The following is a 24,590-nucleotide window of genomic DNA, read 5'->3' on the forward strand; positions in this document are numbered from 1 at the left end:
AGGACTCCATGTGTTCTTACTTACCACCCATCTCTCAAAAACAGCTTCGGTGTCATTCGTGAGCATTGGAAAACAGTTGAAAAGAATTCCAAACTATCCAAGATTTTTCCCGAGCCTCCCATGATAGCTTTTAGGCAACCCAATAGTCTGCGTAACCTGCTAGTGCGGGCTGAAGTGTCTGATAATAGAAGTACTTCTGGAGAATGTCGTTCGTGTGATGAAAAACGCTGCAAATGCTGCCTACAGATGCATCACTCATCAACTTTTCACAGTAAGGCAACCGAAAATAACTATAAGATATTTTGCAATGTTAACTGCAAAAGTATGAATGTTATTTACATTCTAGAATGTTCGGTTTGTGGCCTCCAATATGTTGGTGAGTCAAAGCAGCCTTTCCACAAACGCCTCAATGGCCATAGGAGTGATATCTCAAAGAAGCCACTTCTCCCAGTTTCTCAGCATTTCAGACAGTCTGGTCACACACTTGATGACTTTAACCGCATGAAGATCCTAGTGATTGAACAGAACATTCACTGGAGTGATGCCCAGCGACAGGTTCGGGAAAGCTTTTGGATAAAGGAACTAAATGTACATCATCCAAACGGCATCAATAAAAAATATTAAGTTTTATTTTTCACTCATTTTGGGTTGTAAATATACACAGTCACGTATATTTGAGTATTGAGTTTTGTTTTATATTATGATGTTCAGGATTTTGGATTAAATCAATAGACCAAAACTTACCTGTATTATTGAGCTATTTTTATACATATTATCAGTATTGTTAAAATAATTGACACCGAAGAAGGCTATTTGTTAAGCCGAAATATTTGTCAACACGATTTATTAACAACATCTTCGTATAATACCATCTTATATTAGTATCGTTGTGCAAATCTCTAGACTTATATAATTTTTTCCTTATCTGCACAGTATCGTCTATTCTAGACGATCCGGTACATAGTAAATTTGCTGGTTGGTCCTTTTTATAGACTTCTATATATATATATATATATATATATACTAGACATCTAAATTGCAACCCATTGCAGCCGAGAGGGTTCGTCGGTGTGTTTATGTCAGTCATACATATTAGACATCCAGGAGGGATTCGAATCCCAGTGAGGGCATATGAAAATTACAAAAGTTAAATGTAAGTTTTAAAATTAATTCCATTAGTGAACAGAAATCAGTAAATTAACCATTTCAAACTTAATGAAATTAAAGAAACAATTGAATATAACTTGGTGAGTCAATTTCAGCGACATATTTAGGAAGCGTTGATTCTAGTTATAAAAACCCACAGTAAATGAAAAGGCAATGGTTAAATTATAATGTATCAACATTTCGTATTCATTTTACAATAGACGCCTTCTAATTAACGATCGAGATTATCTCCGAAGAATTCCGTAGACATACCCAACTAATGCAGTCCTATTCTGGACCGATAACTCTGTCGATAAATAATGACGGGTATACAACGTTGAAATGTATGCAATAACATATTTTTGTACACAAGTAAAAAATTCAATATTGATTTCTTTTAATGCCTGGATTTTGTTTAAAACATTGAATTAAAAAATAAATGACAAAAATTGTCTTGAAAGAGTTATTCCCCTTTAATAATGATTTTTACAGCGGATGACCTTGAGAAGTCATTCCGGTGTTATGCTGGCGCAGAAATTCTGCACACGACCCTTGCGTTTTTAAGCACCCATCACTTCGTGTAAATCGTGATGAGACATTTACTTATACAACATTTTGACCTTATTTCGGACAATAACTATATTTGTTAATTTCTAATTTAATGCTGACATAGAAAGTCACGTTGGCATACTATCAATTAAATGATTGCTATATAAGTAGAAATTCTCCTTTGAGACGTCAAAGTTTTAATTTTGAAACTTATCGGTAAGTCATGATTTTTAAATTATTAAGTCAGATTTAAAGTAAAATATTTCTAATCAATTTAAACTAAAATAAAGTTTTCATAAATGAAGTTTTATCAAAATATTTATTGTTTTCTATTAGGGAAATAATTGAATATATTTGTTTTACTTATTGTTGTTTGTAACTGTTTTGTATTCATTTTGCTTTTATTTATTTTATTAAAAAGTTTGAATTTTGAAACTTATCGGTGTCAGTCGATCCCGGCCTGTCTCTACATCGCAAAACGCCCAGACTGCCTTTACATCGGCAGCAATGCCATGCACCATCGAAGGCATTGTCAACAGCTAGTTTCCCCCAGCATGTAAAGTCCCAGAACCAGCTCTGACAGATGTAGTTCGTCTGTTGAGAGTCTGCAGAGAAACAACTGAAAATATATTGAAACAAACACTGGAACCCAATACATCTCATACAACAACTAAATGGACAGTAACATCCTATTTTGTTGTTATAATATATGTGTCTTATAACACAGTTTAATTAAAAAAAACTTTATTTAAAATGTACGATTGTTGTTTAGAAATAACTTTAAATCAGTATCGTCGTCGGCAGTGTTTTACTATTGATTTTGTCAACTTTTCATAAGAATAGTTACTTTTCTATTTTGCTCGCCTCGTCGGTTTTGCCACTGCTTAGGTCAATAAAATCACCTAACATTTAATAACAAAATATTGAAAGATTTAGAATAGCAGACTTGGTTAATGTATTCAGAAAAAAAATGTGCGATGAACGTGCAAACAATTCATCCAGTAAAAATTCTACTTCCTTCCGACATGCTCTAATGCAAGATTGGTTACGCCGAATTGAAAATCTTTATTAGTTGATAGGTTAGGTTTATAATCACGTGAAATTGACTGCATTCTAAACGTACATGTTGCATTAAAAATCAGTTGTACAAAATTAAATTGCAGGATATAAGAATTTTCAAAAGGTATGATAAAAAACTGAAAAGGGTTTATGATGTGAATTGTCAAATTAACCAAATACTATAAACATACATTGATTCAGAATATAAAAAAAAATAAAGCCTAACTACATTTCAGATATCAAAGACAAAGATGACTCAGTAGAAACAGCAGATACAGCAGACACAGCAGACACAAAAAGTCAAACTGGAACTCGAGGAGAATGGATTTTTTTTATCCGCGAAGGTAATTTAATTTTTTTCAACAAGTTTTTCTACTCTGTAATTAGAATTGGAAAGTAATATAAGTGGTTGATAATTAATATACGAACATGTTTGCAGTAATATCTTGATATATTTTAAACAGGTTGGGAACTCTAGATTTCCTGACGTCAGAATATGAATGCATGAATGAATGAATATTTTATTGCAGAAGCAAACAGAATGCTATAGCAAAGTAACATAATATATAATGACAATAATGACAGTAAACAGAGAACAACACAATATTAATACAGTCATAGAAAGAACAGAACTGATATGCAATTATAATTTGTAATCTAAACTTCCATGCCGCATTAAGAAATTTACACAATTTTTTAATGCGACATGGAATTTTAAATTAATATATTTGCATAGTAATTCCCAAAATAGAAGGTAAACATGGACTTGAAAAACTGACCAATCGACTCAATGAACTACAATGCATTGTGGGCTACTACGAGTTTACTACCAATAGAAAACACGCGGAATTAGTGGGAAAACTGTCAACTTATATAGTTGCTGGAACTCTCATAATAAATGTTTTTGTTCAACGAATGTGTTTGATATAAAATATATAACATAATCTTCAATTTGCATGCTCAGATTAAAACAAATATTGTTTACTGGCTTTACGATTCGACTTTCTTTTTCGCCTTGTAAAAGTAGTTGAACGGGTTTTGTCATTAATTGCCCGTGAACCAGTGAAATTTCCAATGAAGTGACCACTGTCCAGTATAAAATACCTGTATCCAATAAATGAGAGAAATATAATAGGTTTAGACCCCCAACGCTGCAATTTTCACAAAACATATAAAAGTTCACGTCCTTGTCGCACATAGACATGGATAGCACCATAAATTATTTATTAAGATAGGCAAATATCCGAGTCCGTTAACAATGTAAAAAAATCCAACATCTGCATTCGAAGAAAACGAACATTGCAAAGACAAAAACAAAACGAATCTACACTGCTTGCAATGATTGAGGAAAATATTGCTTCATTAATTACCTTCAGAACAATGGGAACAGTTTGAAATACTTATAGATTTTGTTAACATTGTTAGACAAGAATTAAAAAATAACTTGAGCAGTTTTGATGAAATATGATAGATGATATAAATTTAATACATGTTCTGTACCTGTCACATTCTACATATAAAAATATTACACGGTATTCTAAAGTAAATATTTCTTTTCAAGATAATGGAAAACCAATCTTTCTGAAAGGTGTTTGTATAGAAAATTAAGGAGATGTGGTATGATTGCCAATGAGACAACTATCCATCAAAGTTCAAATGAAGTGGTTTTAAGCAATTATAGGCAACCGTAAGGCCTTCAACAATGATTAAAACCCATACCGTATAGTCGGCTATAAATGGCTACGATTGATGATTACACGTGTTTTTTTTACTTAAAGATAAATTAATAAACACATACCTTTACTGCGAACACAAAATTCAAGGATCCCATATTTTTTAACTATCTGAATGAAAGTTTATCTTATGGGTATTAAATTGTGTTTTTCACTGTTGTTTCTTTGCTGTCTTGTGGACGAATATCTGAAATCTTCGTGTAATCATCAATCATATTAATGGCTACATTTCGGGTAATTCAAACACTGGTTTCGTCGCATAGAAACAACTCTTCTTTAATTTGAGCATGGAACGAATACTTTATATCACGTACTATAAATGTGGATACAAAAAATGAAAAACTAAGCGAAATTGTTTTTCCCGCAATGCATGGAAAAATGTGTTGTATTTCAGCAAATAACACGTGTTCTCGGTTGATCGTAAACACGTTGTAGTCTATCATGCATTGTTACTCATTTAGTGGATTGGTCAAAAACCCAGGTAAAAAAAAAAATTGCGTCATACGTAAATAAACAATTTCATGTGCGAGGACATAAGTATGCTAATTTATGCATATCCATATAAGGTAGTGTTCCCGACCTGTTAAAAGGAAGAACAACTAATTATTGTTACTTTGATTTTTCTTAACGGTTGTATTTTGATCAAGTTATGAATTCATGAACAAATTAAAACCTTATCAGTTTTCAACATTAATAATTATTAGTTCTTATCGAATCTTGTATACTTTTAGACTGTTTTGGAGGAAAAAATTGAATTATTTACACTCTGTATGAAAGTTAATTTTTCTTAAATGATAAAACATGACAATAGCGTCCTGATTTGTGTAACAAAGGAACCCATAGATTTTAATATCGATATTTTCACAATAAGAGTAAAAGGTAACTTTCACATTATGAACTTATGAAGCATTTGCGCAGAGTTAAAAGCTTGGTTACACGAATTTATTTCCAAGGTACATTTTGTACTAGTAGTATTTTGGCAAATGGTCCCAAAGTAATCACCAAACCTTTAATAATTCATATATATATATTGAATTAGCCATACAACGAAACATTAAGGGCGGTGCTTGTTTAATTTGCTTCCTCATAAGAAAACTAGTAGGTTTTCAGTTTACCTTAATCGAAAAAAAAAGAAACACCTCTTTGACATGTTAATAATTGATATTTGTCTAAAGTAACAGTCATGTGTTACCCACAACAAGTTGGTTAAAGTCTCAACGTTTGATTTTCTGATCAATCTAAACATGGTGAAATATTCCATTTCTTAAAGTCTAATTCTTTGTTAAGACGAATATTTTTAATTTAGTCGATTAGGAAGGTTGCGACAAATGATTGTGAAATAAATAATAAGTTACACTACTTTAACCCCGCCACATTTCAACCTGACCTTCCCATTTCTGGGCAGCGGCGAAAGGGGCATAACGTTTTACCCTAATACGTCCGTCCGTACATCCGTTCGTCCCAAAATTAGTTTCCGTTCTCTGACTTTAGTTTGCCTCAAAAAAATGTTATGAACTTATACACAATGCTTATTACCACCAAACACAGATCAAGGTCGAATTTGGGTGGCGTCATTGTCAATGTTCTTGAATTATGTCCCTTTATAAATGAAAAAAATTGCTAATTTGTCGTTTTCGCACTTTGATTTTAGTTTGCCTCAACCAAATGTTATGACACATTTACACCTGCATACGGAGTATATATCTCCCAGTTGATACGATATTCTAGGGCTTGTGTTTCTTATCATGATTTCTTTGATAGAGGGTTGCTGCTCACAAGGAAGCTATTATACCAAGAGTTCCAAGTGGTGAAGTTGAAATCATCCCTTCGTAAATTTAAAGTGAATATGTTTCTAATGTCGTAACTACAATCCCGTCCCCTTTTCCCGAATGTGACCTACCGAGTTATACTTATTACCGGGTTTGTACTAACATGAGCAACACGATGGGTGCAACATGAGGAGCAGGATCTGCTTACCCTTCCGGAGCACATGATATCACAACCTGTTTTTGGTGGGGTTCATGTTGCTCAGTCCTTAGTTTTCTATGTTGTGTTTGTCTTTTGGTCTTTTTCTTTGTTAGCCATGGCGTTGTCAGTTCATTTTCGACTTTGAATGTCACTTTGGTATCTTTCGCCTCTCTTTTACGCAATGCTAAGTACAACCAAACACAGATCAAGTTCGAATAAGGGTGGCGTTTATTTCGAGTTATGTCCATTTATGAATTGAAAAATTGCTGAATTTGCTGTTTATTTACAAGAAGGGGCATCTGTGTCCCATGGAAACTTTCTTCTTTTATTTGATTTCTTCCAATTTCAGATCTTTGATAATCTATGTAAAATATTTTCACAACTTTTTTTCTATTCATTGCTAAGGATATTGACCTTATTGAACATGTATAGAGAACAGCTATTGTTGAAGTTCGTTTGTTCACCTGTAAATGTCTTTTGATACCTCTTTCTGAACCAAAGATCCATAGCATATTGATATTTGAGCTTTTGGTATCATAAGACGTCCGTATTTTATAATATTTGTGAACCGTTTCTCCTCTAAACTCACCGTGGCAAGCTTGACCAAACCTGTCTGCTTTTATTGTTAATTTATCTTGTTTAACAATTGTAGTACTGCATGTGCCCGCCTAGAAACACCATGGTCATGAGTTTAACTTTAATATAAGGAGCAGCCAAACAAAATTTACGAATAAAATCAAATCACTGTTATTATCATTTCCCTCCTTATAGGAGTTATTGCCCAAATATTAGTTAGTTGCATTTTTGTGTGTGTGTTTTTTTGGGTTTTTTTTGTGTGAACAGGTGATTCAAATGATAGTTTAACTGTTGTATATTAAAAAATATTAATTACACATTACGTGTGTAATAAATAAGTAGTTACAAATCCGGAAACATTTTCTCTCCATTTAGGACCGCAAAAATTGTCGTATAATGGTATGACGTAGTCGTCGTCGACGTCGTGCGAAGACATTTGGTTTCCAGCCAATAACTTGAGTATAAGTGTATGGATCTCTATGAAATTGTACCAAAAGGATCTATACCACAAAATTAAGGAAGATGGGGATTGGGATCAAGTTCTTATCGTTCCTGGTTTAATACTCGCGTGAACAATATAAAAAGTACCTGATTATATGTTATTTTCACAGAAATAAATCAAATCTATCAAGTGAATGAATTGTTTTAAGTGTTAGCTGTTGGCAGTAACATACGTTTAATTTGTTACTCGTAGATCATTTATTAAAACAGAGGTATCATGTTTATAGTTTATCCGCAACTGTTGTATATAAGTACAAAGTTGAATTGTCATATTGGTTATGCTCAGTGCAATGGTCGAATGACTAGATGATGTATGCTAATATTTAATGATTTAAAAATTGAAATGCATTTACTTATACTTTGTTATTTAGTAATATAGAGACAGACAAAAGTAGACACAGTGAATAAAATATGACTGTTTTTTGTTTGGGTGAGGATAGATATTTTGCTTGTGGGTGCATCAAAAACCGTGTATTCTTTATGAAAACAATTAACACAGAGTGCAACTAAGTACCATATTTGTATTTACCAGGAGGAACACGACGGGTATCAGTAGTTGATCAGGATCTGCTTACCCTTCTGGAGCACCTGAGTCTTTCTTGGGGTTCGTGTTCCTCAGTCTTATGTGTTCTGTGTAGTGTATTATAGACAGTTCGTCTTTTCGTCGTTTTTTTTTATGGGCCGTGATTTTGTACGTTTTTACTTCGATTTATGACAGTGGTTGACTTGATGAGAAATTTTTTACCTTTGCTGTTATTCCATGAAAACAAATAGTTCATTTTTTGTTTTGTCTATCCCACGATCGAACTAGAAGAAGGCATTTGTTCGAACAATACAATAGGGGTGTGTAGAAGATGCCTTATTTGCAGATTGTCTTCCTTGGAATAGCAAACGTTCCTAGTGACTACTTAGGACAAAGAGACAAGGGCAAACTATTTTTACATTTAAAAGTTTTGAAATAGAATTGAGAATGGAAACGGGGAATGTGTCAAAGAAACAACGACCAGACCAAAGAGCAGAACACAGCTAAAGGCCACGAACGGGTCTTCAACACAGCGAGAAAATCCCGCCCCGGAGTCGGGCTTCAGCTGGTCCCTAAACAAAAATGTATACTAGTGAAAATCTACCATTTCTTACCCAAAGAAATGATTTTACCGGAAAGGTTTAGAAAGATAGAAGCCAGCTCTTTTCCAGTCAACACTACTTTTTTTTTAAAATTAACGATAAAATAAAATAACATTTTATAAAACTTTAATACTACAAAAACATCGAAATAAATTTAGAAAAACTATAGTCAGCATGTTTGTTTCGTTTGGTGGCTGTCTCATTTGCATACATACATTTCTGTTTATTCATTTTTATTTTTTTTATATATGAAGGTCGTTATATGTTTCTCAAATAAATTGTTGGTCATTCAATCGACAATCTCTCAAGAATATTAATGTTGTGATAAAGCATCTAATTTTGATACATATCTGCTATGACTATTTGTTTTATTCTTTTTCTTGATAGGTGACGGTCTGCATGAAGATGACGATGATTCACGTAAGTTATTGAACGGACTGCAAAAAATATAATTGAAGTCGCAATTAGGATTATTGAACTATGGGAATCGGATGATTTGAAGAGAAAAAATGTTTAACATTATAATATATGTCGAAATCTTTCTTTCAAATACTACTTCTAATTTGGCCAAAAAGGACTTTAATCAATGTTTACGTCAAGTGGTTCAATGTATTTGATTAAAGTTCTACAACTTTACGTTGATATTTTGATGTTTTTTCTGTTTGTATTTCTTGCTATTTGGCCTTAAATTGTATTACAAAATCAGCTTATTTTTGCTAAGAGACACCCAATAAGTATGCGTAATAAGAAAACCGTTGCATTTTAAAATTTTATGAATATTCAAGGAGATTTTACGATCGAAACATAGCATATAAACAGATTTTTACCAATTTTGAGACGGTGAAGTATATATATTGAGCACTTGTATTTACAACACAAATATTTACATGAACGACAATGTTCATATTAACACACCATACTAAATAAGTAAGACTACCATGTGCTCTTTATTTTCGGCTCCATAAAAGTAATTGTTAATTTACAAATTTCAGCACTTCTCACGACAAGGCATAGGAGGGACGTTCCATGATGTTACTTATAAATTTATTGTGACGTCAGTGATCGAGAAATACCATTACCTAAATTTTATAATAAATATCGATATATATCGGGATAATCAAGGTTTATTTATGAACTGAAATTGGCTTTGAACTAGCTTTCAGTACGTGCTAGTAATCTTATAATGGAATGTTGTAGTTTTGTCTGTCTTTTAGTTATGTGTTATTGGTTTATCGGCCGATTTCATGAGTCAAACGCTTTCCGACTGACATTTACAGTTTGTTCTTTGTGTTTTGCTGTTACACCACTGTCCCGGGAAAGAGGAGAGGACTGAGCGCTCACAAATATATTCAATGCCGCCACATTCTTTTGTTTCTGTCCAAAGTCGGAAGCCTGTAATTCGGAGGTTGGCTTTGGTTGCTTTCTGTTATATTTTCTTTTCGTTTATTGTTTTAAACATTATTAGGGCTGATAGTGTTAATTTTGCTTTTGAATTGTTTCACATAGTGTAAAAGATAACTATACGGTATGGGTTTTCTCTTGTTGAAGGTCGTATGGTGACTTCTCAGCATTTCATTTATCTGCATAAGTTTAAATGAAGTAAAAATACCAAGATTTATATCCTTTAATATTTCATATATTAACCCTTTACTTTCAGGTTGTTCTAAGAATCTAACGCTATTTTTAGTTGTATTGATTCCGATTGCCTGGATTGTGGTGCCAATTCTGTTCTTGAAAAAATGTAAAAGTAAGTTTTTATTAGAATATATGTTGGAACACACATAAATTGGCATACAAATTAAAACATTATTGCCGGTAACGTGGAGTAAGGTGATATGAATATAAAAAGTACATCTTTTGAAAAATAATCCACAAACTGCAATAAATATTCTTAGGGAGCAACTGGCCGAGTTTTGGAGCTGTGAGTCTATTTCTGCTTAACAGAAATGGCCATCGTAGACATCGTTTTACAATCGATCGTAGGTGACCTACAGACCGCTCAAAGAATTGTTGCAATGGTTTTTAACTTGTAACAAATGTGGCACTCTTTTTACACGAGGCATCGGATTTAACGTCCCCATTCTGACCGGACGTGGCTACGAAATTGTACATCCCACACAGCCAAACAAACGATCTAGTTTGGCGAGGATTTTATTGCCGGTCGGAGGAAGACCAATGATGACCTTATTTCTATTCCCCAGTCACCCTTGAGTTTAAAACAAGACATGATTTTTTTTCATTTTTTTTTCTCTCATAGTTAAAAAATTGCACACATGTTGACGGCTAAAGCCTGACCATTCTGAATGTTGAGTATATGAGTTTTTCTCTAAAGAATTAATACTTAACTAAATGTATATATAGGTATTGTTTTAGAGATAAAGAAGTACCTAGCTGTGAAATAGACATACACATAATATATTATTAGGTTGCAATATGTAATGAATAGCAAACTTAAAACAGTTTAGAACCATGATGTCATTTATAACTATATGTCAAGCACAACTTTAATAATTATAAAAGCTTTTGACAAGTAACTGCGATACATGTATTTTGACATTCTTTATTTGAAATATAAATTTGTGTACTCTTTTAGATTATTTGATATTACGCCTTGGAAGTTTTATACTGCACTTGCAAGCACTCGAGCTATTAATAGCCTAATTGACCAGCACTCGTGTCAATGCAGTAGATCTAATGAACCTGTCAGTAATATTTACCTGCTCATATATTTAAGGCAAACAAAATAATTAATTTCAAATTAAAAACACTCTGCTCATCTACAATATGTTTAACTTGTTAATTGATTTCAATTCACATAATTTCATCATAAATTCAGATTTAGAATAGGTAGAGCACCTTTTCCATTCTATAGACCTTCCTCTATTCTTTCTACACAATACTAAAAATATGATATATATATATATGGTGAGATAAAGTGGAAATTTGTATTATTTAGTGGCAAGATTCGTAAGTGATGGTTACTGGTTCTCGTACCAACTAGTATTAAATATCCCGCTTAAAATGGCACATGTTAGTGTGTGGTTTTTCTTTTTTGTATTTCGGTTCATTTATATGTTTCGGAGTTTAGTATAGCGTCCATTTCGCTGAACTAGTATACATTATTATTTAGGGGTCAGCTGAGGTGGATTTTCTCGCTGTGATGAAGACCAATTGGTGGCCTTTAAGCCGGGGCACACATTCATGAATTTTACTGCCGTCCTTGATAGGACCATTCCCGATTAAAATTTGTTAAAAGTCGGATCAAGATCCTGTGAATCGTGCCTGGAAATTCAAACTTTTATTAAAATTTGTAAAAACATTTATTTAATCACGACAACAATCAGATATTGTACAGGAAGCGTCCAAATTCAGCCGATGGTTAAAAACGACAGAATCTGTCCCGACAGCGTCCCTATTCTGCCAAATGCAATCTGACAGAGATTAGACAGTGACCAGACAGTGAACCGACGCTAACGGAAAATATCCGTTAGAAAACTGTCGTCATATTCGTGATGATCAGGTCCTGTCTGAGCGCAATCCTATCACAATCTGCTGTACCGCATTGTAAAAGGCTTTGTCTGGACTCAGTCGTATCGTGTTCTGTAATTGTCGGGACTCTGACGTAGGTATTATTGCCGAATTTCGTATTAATAACGGGACTGTTCCGGAACAGTTTCGACAAAGACGGTTCGCATTAGGTAAGATCTGGATGCAATCTTGACTCAATCGGCAAAAAAAACAGCAATGACAAATCTCTCCAGATCATGTCCGTTCCACAGGACACCGTCCAGAAAACACAGAACATTGTTACGATTTTGATGCGATACAGCAGAATCTGTCTCGACATAGTCACGATTGTAATCCGACTAGACAAAATCGGCTGAGTTACCCCGAATGATACGGGACGCACCTATCAAGCTCTGGTTGAAGATGGTCATGATACATTTACCATTTGCAAGGTTTCTGCTGGCGGTCGCCTTTTTCATACTCTGCGAAAAAATAAAAATTGTTGCGATTAAAATTCGTTATTTTACCCTTTTTTGCGTTATTGCCTAATATCCCAAAAACTATAATAGATAGATAGAATCTTTCAACATCAAAAATGATCAACACGACCGGATCTATAAATAAGTCATTATAGCCGAAATCTTCAGTTGACTTCTTATTAGAGTTATTGCCCTTTAATGACGATTTTCACGATTTTTTCCCTTTTGATTAATATCTTTAAAATTATAAGAGATAGATAAAAACTTTGCAAGCAAAAATTATCAGCAAGACCAGATTTACAAATAATTCAACATGACCAAAATCGTAAGTCAACTCATTATTGAAGTTATTGTTATTGATTTTCCCATTTTTTCCCAATTTTGCCTATTATCTTGAAAAGTGTAATAGATAGATAAACACTTAAAAAAAAGACATAATGATCAGCAAGTCAAGATCTACAAATAAGCCAGAACGGCTGAATTATTCAGTCGACTCGTTATTGGAGTTATTGCCCTTAAATGATATTTTTTAACATTTGTTTGCATTTTTTGCCTATCATCTTGAAAAATATAATAGATAAATAGAAATTTCAAAAAGGAAAAAATAAAAAGGAAAAACTATCAGCAGGATCAATTCTCATATATGTCAAACATAACTGAAATTGTCAGTTAACTCTTAATAGAGTTATTCCCCTTTAATAATGAGTTTTACTAAAAAGTTACCATTGCTGAAGATGCAGGTGAGCAGCACAGGCTCTTAAGAGCCTCTAGTTTAGTTGTGTTGTATGTTTTTGTGATGTATGTTTAAACACTTTTAGCTGGGTCTCAATTATTGTCACATTAATCTAGTAAGTCTGTTTGGGTTCTTCACCCAAATTGTCAATAAAACAGAATTATAAAACAATGTACGTGTCTATAAAAGCAGGTTTAACCCACCATTTTCTTCGGAAAATGCCTGTACCAAGTCACGAATATGACAGTTGTTTTCCCATTGCTCCGTTGAATGAGAAAGTCTAACGTTTGATTTTTTTTTCAATTTTCATGAAATCACCCTTTTTTATGTACCTTGGAATTCGGCATTATTGTTAATTTTTTTCCCTTTAAGTCAGTAAATCGGTCATGGCATTATTTAAAAGAAACCTTTCTTAAATTGTCTGTTTATGAATTAAAACTCCTTCTGGCAAAGTTGCCCTTATATGGATTTGGCATTTATTTTTATGTCCTTTCTGCCATGTTGCTCTTCAGCTGTTTCGTTTCTTATACATCCTTGGTTTTCAAATATTCGGCTTTGGGCGTTCCTGGTGAAGGTAAACCAAGAAAAGCGCTTCTGACGCAGGAAATTTATAAAGTGTCTTCATTTTTTTTTCAGTGCCCTGTGCAAAGGAAACCAAAAACAGTAAAGGTATGTCAACATTTTTAAGTTGATTATATTGAACTTGCAAATTTCATAGGGAAAAATCAGTGAAAAATATAAGTGTGTGCTGGTAATATCCAATTAAATACAATGTTTCTTCCAATTTAAACGCAAAGTAGACAGTTAAATTACTAAATTATTATAAATATATGAAACTGACACCATCAACAAGCTTTTTTACGGCATTTATATATATGTGTGTGTTTGTATGGTGTAATTTTTTTGACAGAGAGTCGAAAGTATGTGGTACTATATATACTCCTCTTTTCGCGTTCTTTGTTCGTGTGAAAAAAAGGAAAAAAACAAAAATACGAAACTCCAAGGAAAATTCAAAATGGATTGTGATTTATCAAATGACAAAATCAAGAGCTCAAACACTTCACACGAATGAAAAACAACTGTCATATTCCTTACTTGGTGCAGGCATTTCCTTATGTAGAAAATGGTGGATTAAACCTGGTTTTATAGCTAGCTCAACCTCTCACTTCTATGACAATCGCATATAATTTTTGTCAGACATTCCACATACAGAGGCTTTTTGTGAAAATTGATAGAAGGTAGCGGTTTTCTGTATCGTCACGTAAGGCTATGCAGTCCTCTTGCTACGTTGATCTCATCCATCGCTTTTAACATGAAATATAGGAAACCCGCAAAGATAGTTTTACATACTGCATGTAAATTCATAAATGATTCATTGTACCTCTATGTAATACATGATCAGAGATATATTTCACTTTTCGTAGATATTTTCCTTAATTACAGAATGTCACTGATAACCAAATTTATACTCTGAATGCAACTAATGGTTTCGAAACCTCTTACCCTCACTATTACCCTTAGAGTTGACATTAAAGTGATTAACAGGGATAATGGGTTATAGTATGGTTAATATTTCCATATTCAATCTGAGTTATGGTAGAAAAAATTAATCTACAAATAAAAAATAATTGTCTTTAACGGGGCATTAGCTACGAGATATAAAAAAACAAAATATGATTTTTTTTGTTCAATCATTTATAAAGTGAAATAGTGAAATAATAATTCGCTTGAAGTTAATGAATGAAAGGGTGTTAATTTTTGACACATTGACAACTTTTGATTTTATTTGGTCGTTGCTACTCTTGTAAAGTATACTTTATGTTTTGTCATTGTTTATCTAAATTCAAAATGTGGTACTACTACCCTATCACAGGTAACTTACATTAACTGTCCAATTGACAAGTATATTGTAAATGACATTGTTTCGATCAGTCTTTGATATAAGAAAGTAACAGTTAGGCCTAAACTCGAATCCAATTCAAAAGCTTTTTAAAAACTTTCTGTAGAACGAAGGTTGTAGTAAGAGCTTATTAATGTCGGGTTAAAACGAACATGCAGGAAATCACATTTCAGTCAGCATCTAACACACACGAAAAAGCACAAATCATGCCAAAGGATTTGTATGTCTTTACTACTTGTAATAATTTATCCAATACTTGGACATTTTAAATTCCATCATATTGTAGACACGTGACCAAACCATGAATTCACGAAGTTGAATTTGAATTCTTTTATCTCAAAATCTGAAAAAAACTCTGATAAAATTATTGTCGATTATTTAACTTTGAAAAATGCATAAATTGGCCCTAGAATATACTACAAAAGAGACGATTTCTTTATGCCAACACACAATTTCTTTTTGGAAGACGATGTTCTTCTTGTAACATGTTATATGGCGTGTTCATTTCACGATATGTTATAATGAAGTCTTACTTTAATGAACGTCACCTTATACTAGAGATTTACAATAAAATGGCATACTTACGTAACTCAACGTACGGACCTAACGGGACTGGTTATTGCCAAGTATAGAATTTGATTAACGACGTCGCTCAAGTTTAAACAACGTATTCCAAGTCTTTGAAAATCACACACTGGAATTTTCAACCATATAAAATAATTTTATCATAACGAAAAATTACAGAAATCTTGCATTTTTATTTATCACGTGGTTCCTACGATTTCCACCTTTATTTTCACTGACATAAGATCGCTTTATAGGTTGTATTTTAGAAGGTGTGCTCGAATAAGGATTGTTCTGTATTGTTTTGTTTAACGGGAATGATATTGGAGTCTAAATATATTAGACATTACCAGGCAAAATATTTAATTACCCTTGAAGTAAATTAACTTATCCATTGTATTGATAAACAGTTTAAAGGGGGTCACCGAATTTGTTTTGCTACATAAATCGCCAACGGGACTGTGTTAGGTAAGAATCACAGAACAACTACGTCTTGTAAAAAATATACGTCAAACTTTCTTTCATAAAATGAACAAGGGTAGATGCAAATACCTTTTTTAAGGAACAGACAAAGTATACTTTGTAAAAAACTGATCCAAAAAGAGGTCATAACTGTGAAACTGACATGATGTTTGATTTTTTCATGACAACGAACTTGTTACTTTAGGTGGACGTAGTTTTTTTATAGACACTTGACATTCCTACAGTGTATGTAGTCATCTTCCTACTGAAATGTACCTTGGTAAATATAAGCAAAACTTCATATTTCACCAAGTTAATATATTCCATGCTCTTTGGCAAAAGCTAAACGTATAAAAGTAAAGACATAGTGCTCGCCTGGTAAACCATCAAATCTCAACCAAATGGTTAAGCGAGATAAAGTTAACTGGCACTTCCTGTTGAGCTTTTCTGGTAAAATATATCAAAAATATTAATAGGGTAGGTCGACTTTTCGTCAATTTATTGTTTATCTGTGAATAATTTGTTAAGCTATAACACAACCGCGACATGGCGGAGCCGTGACTGAATGAAAGTGCCTATGTCTAATTTTTAGCAATTTTTAGTGTTCGTATTGTCATCTGATAAAGTCATGCTGATTGCAATGTGCACAGTTTTCTGGATTCAAAATCTGTTTGTTTGAACCCGTCCTGGCTTCTTACATGTTTTTATATTTTTCATTTTTTTTATATTTTGAGGATGGCCAGACTGGGAAACTGGGTAGGCAAATGCTCACATTTAATCTGTACCGATACAGTGTGTTGAATGTCTTCCTTAACACCATAACCCATGGTGGTGCTCAGGAGGAAGATACATGACATACATACATGCATCAACCGGAAACTACATGTGACATATACTTTTGGTATCTGTATCGGATTCGACCCGGAATTTGTTAATTACCGCTAATATGTATTATGTGGAAAACAAAAGGATCTGGAATGGTGTAATTTTTAATCTACAGCATTGTCGTATATTAGTTGTTTATAAAGTTGAATTCTTTGGTTCGTCGTTTTTACATCATGCCGGCTAACAAATTGGACCTCGTTATTTTAGTATTATAGATATGAGAATGTCATGCCATAGATAAGTAAATGAGAGCTTGTCTCGCTTATCACTCGGACCAATATAATTTAAAGTGACATCGGAATCACTTTTCCCCCCGCAGGTGATTGCGGCCAGCTCATTGAGTGTTTGACAAAATGGCAGTGAGTTAATCAATAAAGCCAACGTATACATCATTATATAAGCTTCTGTTGAATAAATCTTCCAACTAGCAAATTGTCAATCGGATACGACCGTCAAAATTCACGAACTTCTGTATAGTGGTTGTCATTTTAACTTGTTACTAGTTTTGACGAGATGGAAAGTCTAGCGCTGAGTAAATATTTGAAGTCTATAGGTAAATATGTAATGTCTAGCGCTGGAGAAGTAAAGTCTAGATCGAGGACTATTACATGGAGCAAAACAACTATCACCTCACTGAAAGTTTAAGACGGCCTCTAGCACCGTCTTGAGCTTAATTCTTTGCGAAAATAATTCGGATATACTTTGTTAGATGCAATACCACCTAATCGGGCACGGTCAAATAGAACATACTGGAAAGTAGTACATATTTGAAACAACGCATAGGTGTAAATATCAAACTATGTAGACTATATTTTGGTAATTTAGGTATCAAATGAAAGGTGAAGGACTGGTGATCTTGTAGAACACATTTTGACCGATAATTTGAATCATACAAAAATGTATGTATGAATTCTTAAAATTGAGGGCATATATTGCCTATTTCTCAAATATGAAGCACCTGGTTTGTTGTATCCAAAGTTCCGGTAATCAGTACAGTCTGATGTATAAATAACGGTACATTGATCTCGCCCTTCATTAATGTTTGAAAGTGAAAAAAATAACGTGGATAGGATTTGGGGCCAAGTATAGTGCATGGTGTGCGTCTTATTAAAATTTAAGTACACTAACTGGCCTAAAATAGAGAATGATGTGGCACACATAAGAGAAGATAAGCCTCTCGCACTATTGAAGAAGAAGATTTTATTCCCAATTATGGGCTCCAGCGGTGGAACTTTGCTTCTACAGCTATAAAAGTTTAGATCTGCAGAGCTGGACATAACGTAACCTGCGTTCGACATTATACGTACAGCAGTTGACTTTTTATCGACGGCGATTTTCTTTATATCTCTGCGTTAGATTTTACATCTCCAGCGATGGAGTTTAAATCTCTAGCGCTAGACTTTCCATTTGAAAACCACGATACAAAAAGATTATGAATTTTGACGGTCGTATCCGACACTCTAGTTGAAAGTTGTATTCGACGGAAGATCTCAAATTTGGTCCAGAATATCACAACCGATACCAGACAATCTCAACCCGACATAGTTTTTAACTAATGTAGCTTAATAAAATCATATTCGTAAAAAATAGGAAAAACTGTTCTTAAATGTTGATATTGATTAAGAAAAACACGTATATACTGATTTTTCTAATTATTTCACGATTTATCCTTTTCCTGACCTGTTGATTACTTTTATTTAATCAACGTGTGGTTCGTTTGATCTCAATTCTTCATTGTTCAAAATTCGATTATGACGTCAAATTTTCTTGATTTCCTCTCAATTTCCTATTATGTCGTCATGAAAAAAGGCGACCATGCCTGATGACGTCGCATAGAAAGAACACATCATTTTGCAGATCATTCAAAAGGAGGATTGAATATGTCTACATATCATTTAAAAATCAATAAAGAAACAGATTCCACCACTAAATATTGTACAATACGATATTTATCCACTCTCGACAGTTAAATTTTAAATATTCCAAACACTCGGCGAACCTCGCGTTTTAATTTTGAAAACTTAACTGTCTCGTGTGGATAAATACCGTATCACACTCGATACAGTGGTAGAATATATATGTATACGTTACCTTTATTGATTAACTCACTGTCATTTTGTCAAAAACTCAATGAGCTGGCCGCAATTACCTGCGGGGGAAAGTGATTCCGATGTCATTTTAAATTATATTGGTCCGAGTAATAAGCGAGACAAGCTCTCATTTACTTATCTATGGCATGACATTCTCATATTATTATTACAAAAATAGCGAGGTCCAATTTGTTAGCCGGCATGACGTAAAAACGACGAACCAAAGAATTCAACTTTATAAACAACTATTATACGACAATGGTGTAGAATAAGAATTACACCATTTCAGATCCTTTTGTTTTCCACATAATACATATTAGCGGTAATTAACAAATTCCGGGTCGAATCCGACACAGATACCAAAAGCATATGTCACATGTAGTTTCCGGTTGAAGTATGTATGTATGTCATGTATCTTCCTCCTGAGCACCTCCATTGGTTATGGTGTTAAGGAAGACATTCAACACACTGTATCGGTACAGATTTAATGTGAGCATTTGCCTACCCAGTTTCCCAGTCTGGCCATCCTCAAAATATAAAAATTGAAAAATATAAAAACATGTAAGAAGCCAGGACGGGTTCAAACAAACAGATTTTGAATCCAGAAAACTGTGCACACTGCAATCAGCATGACTTTATCAGATGACAATACGAACACTAAAAATTGCTAAAAATTAGACATAGGCACTTTCATTCAGTCACGGCTCCGCCATGTCGCGGTTGTGTTATAGCTTAACAAAATATTCACAGATAAACAATAAATTGACGAAAAGTCGACCTACCCTATCAATATTTTTGATATATTATACCAGAAAAGCTCAACAGGAAGTGACAGTAAACTTTTATCTCGCTGAACCATTTGGTTGAGATTTGATGATTTTTGATATGTTATACCGGAAAAGCTAAACAGGAAGTGCCAGTAAACTTTTTTCTTGTTTAACCATTTGGTTGAGATTTGATGGTTCACCAGGCGTGTAGTGGATCTTCATCAACTTTAATATCACCAAATCTGTAACGCATTTTAGAGGTCATACATATAATTCTGTCAGTGCGTACATAAGCTCTATAGGGTACAGAATCAGGGATCCATAGGGAGCCTGCTGCAAGACAAAATTTCTGACCCTAGGTAACTTGCTTTCTTTTTCCATGTAAAATTAAAATGTATGATGTTGTCATGGTCGACCCAGTCTACATATATATTGGATTATTTTGTTTTGTTTGTCCTGAATAATCATGCAGTTTTCGTCTCTCTATGTCTGGAAACAACACTCAATCAAACCTGTTATAAATAAGGATTTTGTTTCGCATTTGTAAATGCTGAAAACTATTTTGCAATTCAGATTTTCTATTAACCGTCCACTCTCTACTGGTATTGACGTCTTTAATCCAAGTTGAGGCTTTGGCTGCCAAGATTCAAAATAATTGCCTTACTAGAAATATAATTCAAGTTATGTTACTATCGGTTGATTGATATTTGTATAAATAACGTCCAGTAGCAAATATTTCACCCATATTTAATGTGCAGAGAGCGTGGCGTTCTCTCTACAAAAGGCATCATATTTAATGTCCCCTCTCTGATCGGAAGTGACTGTGTACATCAAGCACAGCCAAACGGACGCACCACTTAGGCTATGGTTTTACTGCCAGTCGGAACATGACCAAAAGTGACCATGCATCTTTTCCCAGGCCACACTTTTGTGGCGCTACTGTCGAGGCGAGCACGTTACAACAAGACCAAAGAGGTGGGTATGAATATTGAAAATATCTATACATGTATATGTATAATAAAAAAAAGGCAACAAGAATATGTGGCCTTAAGACACCGTGCTCCTTCACATGATCACATTTTCATGTTCAGTGCACCACTTAATACGGGTCAAACTCTAATTTCGTACATAATTTTAAACGTTTTATAATTTGATAAGGAACAGAAGAACGGACGGACGCATAGACCAGTAAATATGATAATCCCTTGCTATCATATGTTGGTAAAAAAACTGAAATGATCATCCTGCTTAACAAAACTGCAAACAAATATTCCGTATATGTCCGTTTTTCATAGTATTTGCATAAGTTAAAGGCCAAACATTTCATATAAATAAAAGCAACAGTAGTATACCGCTGTTCAATAGTCATAGATCGATTTAACTGAAACAAATCCAGGTCACAAACCAAAACCTAGGGAAACACTTTAACTATAAGAGGAAAACAACGGAACAACAGAAACACTGAACTGCTAAAAAACAAACGCCATTATACATATAAATAACTTGAGAGCAATGACGTTAAATTACGCATACGTTTGCACAAACTCTTACTAGAATCCAGGCTTCATTATAAATAAAGTCAAGAAATGAAAAACTGACTGATTTAGTAAAGTGTAATCATATTTTTCTTGAAGATGCGCATCATATTCATACCTCATTTCCTTGATACGGAAAGGTGACAAAGTTCTATCAGATAGATGCATCAGTGATCTGAATTTATACCTCTGACAAAACTATTTTGAAATAAATTATAAAAGTGTGCTTAAAAAAAAAAGAAGCAAGACGTGTACATGTGTAACGAATGAAACCAAACATGGCATGAATGTTCCTTATGAGACGCTGACCAACTGTTGTTACTTTGAAGCCGATCCATCATCAAAGATGGCCACCAGAGGGAGACTTAGTTTAACATAGGACCCTAGGGGAAATACATACAAATGTCTTCTTTTAGAGAACCACTAAATGGAATGAAATAAAACATGGCATGAATGTTCCTTATGAGATGCTGACCAAGTGTTGTTACTTTGAAGCCGATCCATCATCCAAGATGGCCGCCAGAGAGGGACTTAGTTTAACATAGGACCCTATAGGAAATACATACAAATGTCTTCTTTTATAGAACCACTAAATGGAATGAAATAAAACATGGCATGAGTTAAGCCATTTCAATTGATATTTCATAGTGTGTCTTTCTATGTTGTGATGTTACACTATTGTTTCAGATAAGGGTGAAGGTTTGGTACCATTAAAACGTTTAAACCCGCTGCAATTGTTTGCACCTGTCCTAAGTCAGGAATCTGATGTTCAGTAGTTGTCGTTTGTTGATGTGGTTCATAAGTGTTTCTCGTTTTTTATATAGATTAGACCGTTGGTTTTCCCGTTTGAATGGTTTTATACTAGTAATTTTTTGGGGCCCTTTATAGCTTGCTGTTCGGTGTGAGCCAAGGCTCCGTGTTAAAGACAGTACTTTGACCTATAATGGTTTACTTTTATAAATTTTGACTTGGATGGAGAGTTGTCTCATTGGCACTTATACCACATCTTCTTATATCTATGAATATTCCTTATGAGGTGCTGACCAAGTGTTGTAACTTTGTAGGCGATCAATCACCCAAGATGGCCGCCAGCGGGGACTTAGTTTAACATAGGACATTATGGGAAATACATACAAATGTTTTCTTATAGAGAACCACTAAATGGAATGAAACAAAACATGGCATGAATGTTCCTAATGAGGTGCTGGTCAAGTGTTGTTACTTTGTAGGCGATCAATCATCCAAGCTGGCCAACCAGAGAGGGACTTAGTTTAACATAGGACCATATGGACAATATATACAAATGTCTTCTTTTAGAGAACAACTGATGGGATGAAACCAAACATGGCATGAAAGTTCCTTATGAGGTGCTGACCAAGTGTTGTTACTTTGAAGCCGATCCATCATCCAAGATGGCCGCCAGAGAGGGACTTAGTTTAACATATGACCCTATAGGAAATACATACAAATGTCTTCTTTTATAGAACCACTAAATGGAATGAAATAAAACATGGCATGAGTTAAGCCATTTCAATTGATATTTTATAGTGTGTCTTTCTATGTTGTGATGTTACACTATTGTTTCAGATAAGGGTGAAGAAGGTTTGGTACCATTAAAACGTTTAAACCCGCTGCAATTGTTTGCACCTGTCCCAAGTCAGGAATCTGATGTTCAGTAGTTGTCGTTTGTTGATGTGGTTCATAAGTGTTTCTCGTTTTTTATATAGATTAGACCGTTGGTTTTCCCGTTTGAATGGTTTTATACTAGTTATTTTTTGGGGCCCTTTATAGCTTGCTGTTCGGTGTGAGCCAAGGCTCCGTGTTAAAGACCGTACTTTGACCTATAATGGTTTACTTTTACAAAGTTTGACTTGGATGGAGATTTGTCTCATTGGCATTTATACCACATCTTCTTATATCTATGAATATTCCTTATGAGGTGCTGACCAAGTGTTGTAACTTTGTAGGCGATCAATCATCCAAGATGGCCGCCAGCGGGGACTTATTTTAACATAGGACATTATGGGAAATACATACAAATGTTTTCTTATAGAGAACCACTAAATGGAATGAAACAAAACATGGCATGAATGTTCCTAATGAGGTGCTGGTCAAGTGTTGTTACTTTGTAGGCGATCAATCATCCAAGATGGCCGCCAGCGGGGACTTAGTTTAACACAGGACCCTATGGGAAATACATACAAATGTTTTCTTTAAGAGTACCACTAAATGGAATGAAACAAAACATGGCATGAATGTTCCTAATGAGGTGCTGGCCAAGTGTTGAAACTTTGTAGCCAATCAATCATCCAAGATGGCTGCCAGCGGTGAACTTAGTTTAACAAAGGACCCTATGTGAAATACAAACAAAAGTCTTCTTTTGAAGAACCGCTTAATGGATTGAAACCCAACATGGTATGAATGTTTCTTTTGAGGTGCTGATCAAGTGTTGTTACTTTGTAGCTGATTTGTCATTGTCCTTATAAAGTCATTTTCTACAATTTCAATGAATTTATTGGTAATTTCTTTAAACTTTACAAAAGTCTTATGCTTTTGATTAAATCAAGGGGCCAATATTAAACCAAATTTGGCCTCAATCATTATTAGGGTCTCGTTATGATTTTAATCTATTTTTACATGATTTCCAAAACCAAAGTAGAATCAGGTGAGCGACACAGGCTCTTGGGAGCCTCTAGTTGTTTTTAAATATCATCTTTTCCAACAAAGAATGTATATTCAAGGAGCCAAAATTTCATGCAGTCTATGCTCCTCTCCGTCACCATTCAATGCAATAGACGGAGATACGGTCCGATATGTGTCAGATGTCATTTTATTGGAAATCTCTAACATACCACAAAATTTTGAATACTTTCATAAAAAATAGTCTTTGTTAGCAATAATTTATCACTTATAAATCTATTTTAGATGATGTTATAAGTACTTAAAACACTAAAAAAAATATTTCAACTCTTGAAATTTCTTTCAACAACAAGGGCTACAGGTGTGATATA

The 24,590-nt window shown here is 34.0% G+C and overlaps 1 protein-coding gene across 1 annotated transcript in view; it reads left to right on the forward strand.

Annotated features, from left to right (window-relative positions):
* Positions 1-1,466: 1,466 nt before the first annotated feature.
* Positions 1,467-24,590, forward strand: part of LOC127736557 (uncharacterized) — a 37,257-nt gene continuing 14,133 nt past the window's right edge. Inside the window, exons 1-5 of the mRNA XM_052247119.1 lie at positions 1,467-1,473; positions 2,991-3,098; positions 9,045-9,077; positions 10,315-10,404; positions 14,013-14,045. Coding sequence (XP_052103079.1) covers positions 1,467-1,473; positions 2,991-3,098; positions 9,045-9,077; positions 10,315-10,404; positions 14,013-14,045 — 271 coding nt within the window. The remainder of the gene's footprint in view (positions 1,474-2,990; positions 3,099-9,044; positions 9,078-10,314; positions 10,405-14,012; positions 14,046-24,590) is intronic.

The sequence above is a fragment of the Mytilus californianus genome, unplaced genomic scaffold (assembly GCF_021869535.1).
Source record: "Mytilus californianus isolate M0D057914Y unplaced genomic scaffold, xbMytCali1.0.p SCAF_33, whole genome shotgun sequence".
Taxonomy (NCBI): Eukaryota; Metazoa; Mollusca; class Bivalvia; order Mytilida; family Mytilidae; genus Mytilus; species Mytilus californianus.